Genomic DNA, 14,504 nt, shown 5'->3' with positions numbered 1-14,504 from the left:
TAATACCTTTTGAAAATCCCTTTTTTATATTTTGCAGAAAGCACATAACCTCTCTATTGTTTCTTCTTTTTTTTTTTTTTTTTTTTAAGTAGGGGAGCAGTTACATCAGCTTTCTATTTAGTTCCATCTGTCTGCTCTTTGTCCTGTGATGTGTTCATTGTCCACAAGCGCCTGGCTCAGGGGGAAAGTGGGGCTAAAATCTAGTCCATGCTCCTCTCTCCAAACCATTAGCAATGGGGATGCATATGTACACAAGAAGCCAGGCCTTTTTCTAATTTTTACAATGGTTTCTTCTCTTTGCTAAGATCTGGGTCCTTGGTCTCTGTCCACCTAGTTGGGATGCCTTTTTCTAATTCACCCTAAGATACTGTATGAGTAGCAGAGGCTCTGCCTTTTCATGATTAAAAAAACACTTTAAGATCTTTCAGTATCCTTAAAATTAGTTACAGCTGCCTTATGCTACACAGAGATTATTAGAATGTAATTCTTCGAAAACAGGAACTTCAACCGTTTTGACCAGTGCCATGTCCCTGGTATGGTAGACGTTCGAAAAACATTTGTTGAATTAAGGAATAAGATGATGCAACAAAAATAACATTTTTATTGACTTTGGCACAGAAAAATATTATTTCCCAAATCTTAAGAGGATCCATTGCTCGATTCACTTTCTTCTGTCACATATACCCCTCTTATCGCCATGAGTGACATTCATGTCCAAACAAGAAAGAAGGGCAATGGAAGAATCTGAAAAGACAACCACTATATGAGAAAGGAAATTACTATCAAGTTTTCAGGAGCAGTTTCCTCCTGTGAAAAGTACGTTATTTACTGCTTCACCCCACAGTCAGTGTGTTATAGGAAAGGAAAGAACATCAAGTTGAGTCAAGAGGCATGGATTTTAGCACCACTTCTGCACACAGGGTATGTGTGCTTGGGCAAATCACCTGGTCTGCTGGACCTCAGTTTCCTTATTTGTGAATTCAGGCTTTCACCGTCTGCCTCTTAATATCCACAGAGATACTAAGATATGAAGGGGCAAATAGCATAATGCATGTTCAAGTTCTTTGCAAGATTGAAAGCCACTGACTGCTTAATACAGCATGCCCCCAGTTCATGCCACGCCCTGCATTCGGCTGTGTCAAGGGGACCAAGGAGGTTACTGCGGAAACCAACCATCCCAGTGGATCAGCCTCTCCCACTATGCCATCCTAGGTTTTGTCACCAGGAAACATCTGCATTTGCAAATCTTACAATTAAAAAAATTAAGGTATTCAACAAGCCTGTATTAATCATATACTATTTTCCAGATATACTGCTTTCTACATTGGATATAACAAAACTAATTATTTGTGATCCCTGGGTGAAGTTCCCATCAGCCCCTTTATTTAAAAAAAAAACTATGAGACGAGAACCCAACTAGTTCTTACCACTTTTTACGAGCTGGGTAATTTTAGATATGTTATATGACCTCTCTGAACCTCCATTTTCTCATCTAGAAAATGGGAATAAATAGTAGCCATCCTACAAAGGTTTTTTGTTTGTTTGTTTGTTTTCCCCATAAAGAAAATGAGATAAAGTAGGTAAGTAGCTTTATAATTACTCTAAGGTGAAGCTGGTTTTTATTATCCAAGGTCACAGAGCTCATTAGAGGGATCCTGGGAAAATCAGCCATCAGAGCCTGCTTTTCCTCTATGACCCCTGTGAACTTGAGCAACCTGGGGAAGAGGTAATTGAACAGCAACTACTACTTCGAGAAACGGAATCAAAATATCGAAGCTATTGACTCACCCTTAAGGCAGTAAACAGTGCTTTGGTCTCTGACCTTTTCACATCCTGGGGCAGTCAATAACCTGGCCGCTAGATGCAGCTCCTGCCACTGATTTTGATTTGGGAGTACTTTAACCTTGAACTGAGCTCTAAGTAACCAAGGCAACAGGAAGTGAGCTTCTGTGTCAGAGGAGTAGGAATCCATAAATCAAGTCCCTAATGCAAACACAGTGCGCAGGTAAAGGTTTGAGGGGATAAGTGGTCTATGAGAAATTACCTTTGAAAATGAGTGACTGTCCCTCAATAGGCTGTAGCACAGTTTCAAAGACTTTGGGAAAAAATGTATCAATAGAGGTCAGCGGGTTATAGCAGAATGTTTTTATATAGGTTTAACAATTTTTTATTTCCTCTTGGCTCTGTCTTTAATTATGAACAGATGTTGGATCCACAAAGTTATTAGCGTTGTTATTTCCGCCTTTAAAAATGAGCTGGCCTCCAAATAAGCGAGCCGCAGTGCAGTTTGTCCTGTGCTGGTGTTTGGAGATGCTCCGAACACATCTACCAGGTGTGCTCATCGTACCGTCTGTGTCTGCATTTAACATAGTGATGTTAAAGAGTTTTCATCTTCACTCATGCCTCATCTTCACTCAGTTTGAACAGCTCTGTGGTCCAGTCAGTACGATGCTATATCGGGTTTCTTTATAATCAATCTCCATCCTTAAAAATCTCCCTCCCATGGAGAAGAAGAAGCCAGGTTCATGATGGGACATTTCCAAATGTCCCACCACCCTGCCCTCACTCAGCATTTGTGAGAACTTGCTTCCAATCTGTTTCACATTTACCTTGGTCACTTGGGTACCTCTCCATGGAGCATCAGCTGCCACCTGGGATGAAGGGAGACGGAGACTTCCATTGGCCAGCCTGCCTGAGGCTCTCTCCCAAGAAGTCACCCATTCCAAGTCTCCGGAGACCTCCACTAACTCTCACACAGATTTTGTGGATTACAAATGCCGTTAGGTTAGCCTTTGTTTGAAACATATCTTGTATTCTTGCTCATGTATACTATTTCTTGGAGTGTTTCATAATTCTTTCACAGCCCAATAATGTCTGAGAAAACATCAGGGCTCTTTAAATTTTTCCAATTTGTTTTCAAATTCATTGGATGGCAGCTAGCAAACAGTACGATAATAGAAAACCCTAAATTATCTAGGGTTTTTAAGACAGCTAAATCGTGACAATCTGAATTATAGTGTTTTAAGTATCATTTTATTACTTTTAACGTATTCCGTAACGTAAACACTTGAGTAGCAAAGTATGCCCAATAGAGGTATGATCAGATCAACTTTAATGAAATGATGTGGACTGAGACTAATTTGGATTGTGAACATTTGCATGAAAATGGGTACAACTAAAATGATTTGAAATCAGTTTGTTCCCTAGCGAGAGTTAAATATCCACCTGCTAATCCTGTTTATGGCTCATTCCCTGAGTGTGTCATAATTTGACCAAAGAATTACCTGCCCAACCTGTATCCACAGGTACGAAGTTGACATATCGGTGAGTTTTTCCAAAGGAGCTGTTATCCAGTAGCACTCGGACAGGTTAGCGTTGCAGAGGTGTGCTGTGGAAAGTACACCTGGATCTGGGGTCCTTCAGAGCAGCAGTTCCCAACCTTTGTAGCATCAGGGACCCGTGCTCCCATGAGAATATAATGCCTGATGATTTGAGGCGGTGATGCTAGCGCTGGGGAGCGGCTGCAAATACAGATGAAGTTTCGCTCACTCGCCCATCACTAACCTCCTGCTGTATGGCCTGGGGCCTAACAGGCCACAGACTGGTACCGATCCACAGCCCAGGGGTTGGGGACCTCTGCCACAGAGTACCAAGTGGGGAATTTTCATCAGACTCAGGCCTGTTGTCCCCACTTCAGATTTGTTAGCAGCACCTCAATCTTCCCCAATGCCCATGCTCTGGTAGGCTTCTAGATTTTTCCCAAAGTATGTTTATTTTCTCAGTGGAAAAAGTGTTTAATACATGCTCGTGGTTTTAAAAATATTAACAATAAAGTAGGCTAAGGAGTAAAAGGTAAAACTTCGCCTGCCTCAGCAATCTCCACTGTACTTTTCTTCCTCAGAATAACCACTGTTAACTGTTGGGATGTGTCTTCTTATGGATGATTCCGTGTGCATTTTACATATGTTCTATGTGTGTACTCATCTATCCCTGGCATACCAGCATACGTTAAAAAGGGACATGCTATACACATTTGCTGCACTTCCTGATTTCCGGATGGTTGTGGTTTTGCAATCTTTCTGTTATGAAAATTGATGTGTCTACCTCCACTGTCAAAATGCTATGAGATATAAAATCCATAAAAAGCCTAAGTGATATTGTTCCTCACAGCAGCATCTGGACTGAGAGTTTCAGAGACAGAGATGAAGAGTAAGAGGAAGGTAGTAGAAGGGACATGAAAATGTCAGCATGGACTTTCTTACTTAGGTGGCTTTTTAGGTGCTTCTTTCAGGTGAGATACTGGGGCCTCTGCACGCCCAGGAAGAGATGTGCTGTCGGTAGACTATGGTCGTGGGCAGGTGTTAGAAGGTGGCCAGGTAGAACGAGGTGATCCTTAGGTTTGGCATCTGGCTACCTGAAAACTTCAGCTCGGACATTAAGAGCTGTGTGAGTTTAGTCAGTTCTCTCTTTATCTCTCAGAAACGTGTTGTCTTCATCTATAAAGTTAAGAAAATAGTAACCTCCGCACACCGTGTTTCACAAGGCTGTCCTGAGGCCCAAGTGAGTTGATCTCATGGTGGCAGCAGGATGACTTTGCTCTGAGAGAGGACTGTCCACTCAAATTGGTTGGGGCAGGGAAATAAAGGGTCAAGAACTACTGTGATAAACCCCCATGTGTCATTGTTACTAATGCCATGTAGCCTACAAATGACAAAACTCTGAAGGGGTGACCATTTGGGATGGATTTAGTCACCCCCAGCCTCTGGACTTAGGCTCAGATGAGTTGGAGAGTCACTTTTTTGCAGCTGAAGATGTAGAAGGGACCTAGAAATCCTTGGCCGTGTCAGGGAAGAGAACTGAGCCTTTGCTGGCTGGTTTCAGTTGGGCTTGATGAAGCGGCAGGTTCTAATAGTGATAGTAGCAATAATAGGAATAATAATGGGAAACACGTAGCATGGACTATTTGCCAGACACTGTCATAAGCACTTTGCATAGACTGGTTCACGGATGCTCCCAAGCACCCCTGCGAGGGCGTTCCATCCCATTTGCACGGTTAAGGAAGCTTAAAGCTTGGAGAGGTTATGTAACTTGCTCGTGAACACACAGCTGGAAAGTAAGAAAGCCTGGATTCAAGCCGAGGAAACATGGTTTCAGAATAGCTCTTCTTACAATTTGTTGTATAGTAAATTTTTTTTGGCACCTCATGAGTCTACCCAGGCTTTTCAGCATCATAAGAATGTGACTTATGATGTTTATTATGACCAGACACTCAAAAGCCCCCAAATCAGCTCTCACTTAGCCTAATGATTGTTGTTACACACCAGTCCCCACAGTGCATCTTCCGCCTCCAGCAGGCTGGTCTCTCATCTGGATCATCTTCATTTCTTCAGCTATGACAACATATGCCTTTTCCGTATCCTTACTGTTCTAGCATGAGCTCTGAAAAGCCTTTCTCACTTCTTCCCACATGAATTCCTACCTCTTTAGAACTCTCCAAACACCTAGGAGGAGTGACACACATAAAAAAGCCCATACTTTTTTCTTCTTACTTCATCTTATTTCCCCAGCCGGATGAGATGAGAAGCCTCACGAGGGTGCAGTCCACCTTTCCCTATCATACTGCACACAGCACACGACACACAGCACAACCTTTGTAGAGATGGGCTTCTTGATCCTTGGAAGGCACAGCGTGCTCGAAGGTGAACCCGATGTGTCTAAGGAGGATTATGCTGCTTCACTAGGCCTGTGCCCCTATCCATTTCTGGGCAGCCAACCTGGAATGCCATCACGATTAACCTCAGCCACAAAACCCAAACCAGTCATGCTCCTCATTTTTTTTTTTTTAAACATTCTAAAATTTCATTCTTGTATCAGAAGGAGGTCAGATCATTTCACAATTTCCTCAGATCGCTTTCAGCTTTGATGTTGTCTCTCTTCCTGCTCCTTCAAAGTAACTGCAGGCTTTGGGGTTCTTGTTTTCTAGGGATGCCAAGTCCCCACTTAAAAGTGGACCAGACGGTAACGCATAGTAAGAACGAGGGCTCCTCGTCCACCATGATGACCAGGAAGAAGCCGGCTGCAGTCGACAGTGTCTCCCTTCCACCTACCCCCGTGTTATCTCTTCTTGCTGCGTCTGCAGCAACCTCGGATGCAGGTGAGCACTTTTTAGACGCGTCGGGTTCACCACAGTGAAGGTGGGCTCGGAGAAGGCCCGCTGGGAACGTGCTGTGGGATACAGGTGAGAAGAGTGTTCTGTTTAGCTGACGTCTCATAGACACCGAGCACGTGGACTGTTTCAGCACTGGATTTTTCAGGTGGGAGGAGGTCTAAGAAAGGAGGGAGGTCAGCTCGGAACCTAGAAGCAAAAGTCTTCCTATAGAGGCTTTCCAGTTTATTCCAATACCAGTCCAGTGAGTAGCAACTGAATGATAACAGCATCCATTACTCTTTATCAAGCTTTAATAACTATGAATCTCTGCATCATCCAGGGCCTTGTACGTATTATCTCATGTAACTCACAAAAGAACTCTGTGAAGTAAATACTTGTGTCTTCATTTCAGAAGACAAAGCTAAGAGTAACGGAACGTGCCTCAGGGACCTGTGGACAGTCGGGATTCCAACTTGGCTCCTAAAGCCGTGCGCCCACTCACTGCATTTCACCACCTCTCCAGGGTTGGGGGACAGCGTCAGAGTTTCCCTGAGGCCTTGATTTATTCTACCCCCGTGATGTCACGAATCCCCCAGTTGTCACAAGACTCTTCCCCTGGCAATTGATAAAATATAAATTCTTTATTCGGACATCCCAGATGCTCTGCCTTCCTCTACTTCTCGTATAATCTCTCACAAGTCCCTGTGAACCAGCCCCAATTGTACCACACTCACACCTGCTCAGAGGAAAGGAGGCCTTGGACTTGGCTTAACACCTTTCTCTGAGGACAGGCTTACTCAATTCCTGCTCACATCCTGCTGATCTTCAAGGCCCAGCCAGTCACACCTCTTTTGTATGCCTGCAGCATCCAGTGTCTCTATGTGCATTTATCACCCACTCATAGGCTAAGTGAGAAATGTCTTCTATCTGACTTCTTCCTCATAACAGAATTGTACGTACTTCAGAGGTAGAATCTATGATTTAGGTTCTTGCTATCTCCATGGCACACAGAACGAGGGCGCATTCCATAAACATTTGTCAAATTCATGCATTGGTAAATGTTAAGCATATTGTAGTATTTAGAAATGCCTGTTATGATTAGAAGCCCAAGGAGAGACTCATTATTGATATTCACTCCAGACTCGTCTTCTAATGCAGCAGGTTGCTTTGAGCAGAGAACTCAACTTGTCTACATACCTACCTCCTTCAGAGTAATTATTGGTAATTAGAAAATGAGCCTAATTGAAATAACAGAAAGAAATAATTGGAAGGACACTTCCTAAAGCGAGTTCAGCAAAATATTAGTAGGTATTTTGTGATAAAAGGTGTTTTCATAGTTAAATGAGTGTGGCAAATACTGCATTCCACCTGCTTTCTTTCAGCAGGGCTGTTCAGAACCTTTAATTGACCAGGGTTCACTGAGAGGGTCCAGGAGGGAGAGATGTAGAATTTCACAATCTTATTTGACCACAAAACCCATTTTTCTGGAAATAACTCTTAACATCTCTTTGGAAATGGTGTTCTCCCCAGCCATTTGGGAAATCTTGCTCTGAAGGAATGGGATCATCTCTCAAATATGATCATAAATCTTCACATCTTTCACATGCGAGGTATGAAATGAAAAGTTTTGGGGGAAATGCCAGGTAAATAATGCCAGTGATAAGTACAAGAAGAGATGGGAGGAGGGAGAGCCACAGAGGAGTGGGGAAGAGGCTGCCCCTGAGGCGTGATGGATCAGCAGCCCCTCGTGGGAGGGCGTGCAGGCAGAGGACGCAACGTGGGCGGAGTCCTGGGAGTGAGAACTGGTGCCTTGCCTGCAACTCAGGGAAGTCATCACTGGGCTGGAGTGAAAGATTTGGGCCAACGTCTGCACTACTCACCCAGAAAATTGCTTATTCGACCTTGTCGGTTAAGCTCTGGAGACCTCCCTTTATGGATTTAGAAATTAGCCTGCATGTTTCCACCTTTGCTTGCCGAGCAGATATTTCCCAGGGGCAAAAGACAGGTGGTCCCCCATTTTCTTCCCCCTGAACTCTTTCTAGTCAGTGTAAGAGAACTCATTCTTGGGATCCCAGCCTTCTATGGGCTTGCCTCCTCTATTTGCATTCAGCAATTTACAAATATGCCAGAGGGGTATAGAAACAGCAGGTGGGGTTAAACTTTTAAACCTGCCTCTCTGCTAATCAGAGCTGAGCCAAAGTTCTCCTGATTCAGGGTTCAGGAAGGGGCTGTTTATTTTGGATAGTGCGACATTGAGACCCTCGTGAGAATTTCACAGATTTGGTCCATTTCCGGGTCTCAGGCTGCTGAGCAGAACCTTTGGGGGAGAACAGGCCAGAGATCTACCCCAGGTGTAGGAGGCCAGACCTTCCTAAGATTCTGCTCCCCACAGAGACACAGCTTCCCACAAACTGGAGAGAGTTAGGGTCCCCCAGGCTTGGCTCTTGTCCAATGCCCTGTTTCACACATGATTCAGAGATTTGCCTGAGGTCATGCAATTGGACTGGAACCCAATTTCTTGATTTACAGCTTAGTTTCTTGGGGAATCTCACTTCGGTCATAGGCCCGACATTTCCAAAGGCAGACTTCTTTCTCTGTAGCTATGGACTCTACTTCTTTTAGAGAACAGTGAGTGGAACTCCTAAGTTGATGGGGGTAGCAAGCTTTAACCATCTCAGGCACACAGTAGACAATAAATCATTCTGGGTTTGATTTCATTCAGTTGGATGCTTGTGCATTAGTCATATACATTTCTGATGAGACAACTCACTTATTTTTTGTTTTCTTTAGAGTCAGTCCGCTTATTCATCTTTTCCTATAAGCAAGGTAATTTAGAATTACTTCTTGCTGTGTACAGAAATTAATTTATTTTTCAAAAGGTCTGCATTTCTAAAGAATGGGTTTGAAGACCCAGACAAGTGGATGGAGGGAGGTGGAGGGGGGTGGGGGATAAGGAAAGAACAGTAAAACTAAGTGGCTTAGAAAGCAAAACTAAGAAATTATTTACTGAAATGAAAAAAAAAACTGAAAAATTCAATTTTTTAGAAATTTCTTTCATTTAAAAATATTGGATGCTAAAGTGTCTAGTACAGTTCCTGACACATAACAGATGCTTAGTAGATAAGCACTGAGTGAAATGAATGATTGCAGGGCAGTAGCCGTGTGCCGACAACAGAACGAGACACGGTGAGAGACATCTGAGAAAAACGTGCTTGATCTCGGAACTGCTTAATAATCAAACGGAAGACGTTTGACAGACATGTGGTAGGCTGTTGGTAAATATTTGCCAAATAGTTAATCAGTCTATAGTCCTACCGGTACTTTTTCAGACAGGTGATCTTTGACAAAATAAAAAAAAGAAGAAACATCTCCCATTTTATTTTATAAACATTATAATGTCGGAGAAATGAAGGCAGGTGAGAGGTTTTAAAAAATGTCTTTTCTAGACGTTTGACAGACATGTGGTAGGCTGTTGGTAAATATTTGCCAAATAGTTAATCAGTCTATAGTCCTACCGGTACTTTTTCACACAGGTGATCTTTGACAAAATAAAAAAAAGAAGAAACATCTCCCATTTTATTTTATAAACATTATAATGTCGGAGAAATGAAGGCGGGTGCGAGGTTTTAAAAAATGTCTTTTCTAGCTTAAGAGTGTGTGTGTGTGTGTGTGTGCACGCGCGTGTGTGGTTTCGTTTTGTTTTGTTTAAGGCAAGTTTTTAGCTTCTCAAAGTCTGGGAAGCATGCAGATTATGAAGTTATTGATTTAGAGGGTGAGGTGGAAGGGGAGCAGCAGGAAAGGGTGGCCGGACTTGAGAACATGTCAGTTTGAACCACTGGGAGAAAGGAATGGCAGTGGCTGCCACTGGTGCTCAAGCAGGTCAGCCTTTGTGATCAAACTGTTCAATCGCTATTGATCAACGCAGTCCCCCGGCACAAAGAAGGAGGTCTGATTCAGGGAGCAGTGCATTATCATTCTGAGTAATTAGGGCTAATGCAGTAAAAGCTTCAATAAAGTTTTTTCAAAACGCTGCATAATTTGAAATAACTTCTATCGCTGTTCCAATAATAATTAATAACCATATCAGATAATCTATACCTGAATGAGTCGGGCAAATTTTTCTGATTGTCTGCCTATTGAGCTAACTTCTCAGGAGGTCATGCAACGTGTCGAGAATATATGATATTACTACTGAAACATGCCCCCCTCTTTGTATTTAAGGTGAGACTCCTTTGTTAAGTAGACTACAAATTTTATAGGAATTCATTTAGTGAAACACCAAGAAAACCATCTCTAGGGTTCTGCACCTGAAAGTCTAGAATAGGAATGATGGAAAAACAAGCAGTCATATCCTTCTTGTTCTCTTCTTGTTCTCTCTCTCTGTCTCTTTGTCTCTCTCTCTATCTCTTACAAACACGCAAATACCAATAGTCTCTCATCTTAAATCCAAGGAGAAAAAAAGACACATGTCAATGTCGATATCACCAAATCTCAACTGCTCATGGTGTAGCCCAGTAAGAGATAAGAAGAAAGCAGGCTGAGCATAGCACTTCGTTTGTATCTGTTTTGTATCCAGGCTAAGTCATTATTCTTCACACTATATGATCTGCCTTTAAAACTGCGAGAGCCTATGAGTAAGTGGAAATATTTAAGCTTCACAAGTCTATTAAATTTTTAGACATTTTGCTCTGAGTCAAGGACTGATATTAGGTAAATCATTTAGTTATTAACCAAACAATCAGCCCAGTGAGAACTAATGGATGCTTATAATCAAGATGTGAAACCTTAACCTTGAAAAATTACCTTTACAAATAAAAGAACAGGTTCTTAATTCTAATGGAATCAGAATGAAATCCAGTAGTCTAGTAGCTGGAACGAAATGATTGTGAAAATTGCCTCTAACTCCCAAATTCTCGGATGCTTGAATTTTCTCTTAACCAGCTAAGGAGCCCAAAATAGTGAAATAATATACAGATGCAAAAAGCAGTGAACAGGAATTTAAGACTTATAAAATTATTTATTTCACTTGCTTTTTGTACTATGTGGAATCATGATCTGAAACTCCTAACCAAAATAATAGGTCACTTCAGCCAAAAGTCTTGTCTTTCAAAAGAACCAAAACAGAGCAAGTAAATGTGCAAGTTAATAGGATTTGGAACATTCAAAGGCCATAAGTATACAAACTGAAGAAGTCTCCAAATTGTAAAATGAATTCTTACAAGTCCAGACTAATCACTTAAAATACACAGTAGAGAGCCTTAAAAAAAGATCTAGAGAAAATAAAACTTTATTTTAGAAACAAATTATTCAAGTTGTCTGGAAAGTGCTACTTATAAACCTATTTTGAAGCAGCACAGAATGACTGTTTGCTCTGGGAGCTGAGCTGAATGTGAGGCTCCTGAAAAGCCCTCATGAAGTGACCTTGAAGGATTAGAAGTTTCTTTGCTTCCCTGAAGACCTCATCAAAGGCTTTCTGAAAAGCCTCCAGAAATTATTTTTGTGTTTGCCCAAAAAGGACAAAATAAGCTCTTTCCTAATTTAATCTGGACGTCCTAGCGCAGCTGAGCCGAGCCCATGGCCAAGGCTGTAGACGTCCAGAGACACACCAGACTCTCCAGAATCTAGTTTCTGCCTTCTCCTCCAATCCCCTTGCCTTGGAAATGTCAGCTGGCACCAGACTTCTTTGGAAAGCCCCTCACCCCGAAGCAGAGTGTAATTTTCAAAAAACTATATAAACTTGTTTCAAAGAGTCGTGGAACTTTGATGAGGAACCCAACGTGGTGATAAAGCTGGTCCATAGAACAAGTGGAGGGACAGCATTATGGGAATGCAGGCATTAGGTTACATCAAGCAGTTGCTCAGCTAATGTCCTAATGGACAATCAAACCATAACCTCTGAGCTGATCTTTTCTACTGGGCAGAAATCATTTACATCTTTTCTTGGCAAAAACTTAAAAGTTATCCTTATACCAGGCAGAGTCTGGGCCTTTTAATCAGTAGTGGATAGTGAATCCAAAAAAGGTACATTATCTTAGATCATTAATAACCACTGGGCGGGCCTGTAAAATGATATGGTAAGACTCCAAAAGGACATGCAGCCTTCCATTTGCCTCGTTTCTAAGTTTTGGCCCCTTTTTCTTAACACCACACACAGGCCATGCAATGCTATAGTTGGATGCATGCGTTCTTGCTCCAGATCTCATGCATTGAAATCTCAGAGTTGTACTTACCAGCTAAATGATCTCACACCTCAGTGTTCACATCTGTAAAATGGGGAAAAGCGTACCACCTAGTGTAGAGGATTGTGGTACAGAATAAATGAGATATGAAAGGATGTGAAAATCTTAGCAGAGTGCCTGCCTAGCACACAGGAAGAGTATGAATGCTAATCTTGCCTCTGCTATCGTTGTTGTTATTATTGTTGTTGCTATTTCTGCTTTTCACCCTGGAATGTTCCTCTCTCCCTCACCCACCCCTCAAACCATCTGGATGACTAATTCATGATTATTCTTTAAGACTCAGCATAGGTGCCTTTAACTCTAAGAAGCCTTCCCTTACACTCACTTTGAGAACCACCCCTTGTCCAATTTGCATACCACATTTTCTGTGCCACACAGCTCCCCATAAGCCCATTGATCATTCATCTCTACATTTAATAGTGTCTGTGCTCATGCCTCCATCCCCTGCTGGACTGTCCACTTTCCTATTGTCAGACTTAATTCAACTTTAAAAGCCCAGCACCTAGCACTGAGTGGGCAAACAATAGATATTCGTTAAATATTGGTCAAAATGCATTGAACAAGTGTTTCCTATGCAAAACCATCCGATGCATGAAAAGACATACTCTAGAATTGTATTCATTAGAGTTGAGAGTCAATTCTTTGCCTTATTTTCCACATCAGCACCAGAAAACAGTTAACCATCCTGGGAACATTCAGCACAGGGAGCACCCCGAGAGGGACCTCTGGGGCTTCCAGAATTCTTTTTTCAGTAATGGCAGACCAGCTTCTGGCTAATCCACCAGAATATCCTGAGGGAAGATTATTGTCAAGTTAAAGAGTCAGCCTATACGGTATGCATACACAGCACAGTACATGAGTGTGTGTTTATTCAGAGAAGGAGAAGCTTGTGTCTCCCTTCACTCGAAAGTTCTATGGGATTTTTCAATATGAGTCACTCGGTGGAAAGCTGGAGATTGCATTGGCCTAAGTGTACTTTATTTTATATGTGGTCATCTTGCATTGGGGCTGGAGTATTGGTTTCTGGAGGGCAGCGATCATTTCCTATGTAGTTTTTGTCTCATTCAGTAAGTACCGAGTATCACATGAATTTCTGGAAACTTGGATTATGTGGGATGATGATAAGAGAAGCAAAAGCCAGGAGCACAGCTATCAAACAACCTATAATCGTACTTGGGTGTCAACAACCTCGTATGGTGTTGAGTGCATAGTCGACACCCAATAAATAAGTCAAGATTTGATTTAACTATTTTTTTCTCTCCAGAGCTTAGATTTTAGGGAAGACAGAAGGTTTAATAACAGGTTTAAAAGTCTGTCTGTGAGTTTAACTCAATTTATCTTCTCAGAATGCTTCCTACAGATTACGTTCCCAACCACCTCTTGCCACAGTCAGATCCTCTTAAAAATAGAGTAATGATAATAATACATTTTATCTTCTTCCCAGTGATAGTATCATTCACACCTCCACTGAAGCCCTGTGGGAGGTTTGGCTGTGAGGTATCAGCTCAGGGGGAGTCAGGTGCGATTATTGTAATGAGGTCTCCAGGCTCGGTTGAAATGCAGGAGAGAAAACCTCCCATACATGAAGCAATGTCTATTAAGATACTCGTGTTGTATCAAATATTCTTTATAAATGTGAAAGGATGAAAAGAAGCTCATCCAGGTGCAGATTTTATGCAGCCAAGAACGAAAGGGCAGAAATATTTTATGATCGGTTTTGTGATAGTGGTTTGCCTGCCTTATTCACTGGCTCTTTCCATTTCCAGAAGTCTAATTAGATTGTTGGTTTAATGGTGGCGAGATAATTTAGTGGCAACTGAAAGCAACTGTGTTAATGAGAAGGGGGGACAGTACTTTGGGTTTCCTGTAATTAATGGAGAGTTTTTGAAAAACTTATTGGTTCCAGTGAAGTTGGCATACTGAGCCCAGCTGTTGAGAAGCGGGGTGAGGTCTTTCCTGCTCATTGCTGCAGAAATGGCCTTAGGCAACATGGAAGAACTGTGTAATGACTGTCTTTTAAGAATGATCTTTAGTGATCTAGGCAGGCTATAGTCAATCTATGAGAGAGGAAAGACAGAGAGAAGGAGACAGAGAGAAAAGAGGCAGTAGAGAGAGAA

General features: G+C 42.0%; 1 protein-coding gene across 1 annotated transcript in view; it reads left to right on the top strand.

Moving 5' to 3' along the window:
* The window catches only part of SETBP1 (SET binding protein 1), a 329,542-nt gene that overhangs the window by 295,669 nt on the left and 19,369 nt on the right, over window positions 1–14,504 (top strand). The window contains exon 4 of the mRNA XM_015595730.2: window positions 5,984–6,154. Within this exon, the coding sequence (XP_015451216.1) occupies window positions 5,984–6,154 (171 nt within the window). The remainder of the gene's footprint in view (window positions 1–5,983; window positions 6,155–14,504) is intronic.

This window comes from Pteropus alecto, unplaced genomic scaffold (assembly GCF_000325575.1).
Source record: "Pteropus alecto unplaced genomic scaffold, ASM32557v1 scaffold146, whole genome shotgun sequence".
In the NCBI taxonomy this organism is placed as follows: domain Eukaryota; kingdom Metazoa; phylum Chordata; class Mammalia; order Chiroptera; family Pteropodidae; genus Pteropus; species Pteropus alecto.
This window is presented reverse-complemented; position numbering and strand designations above follow the sequence as displayed.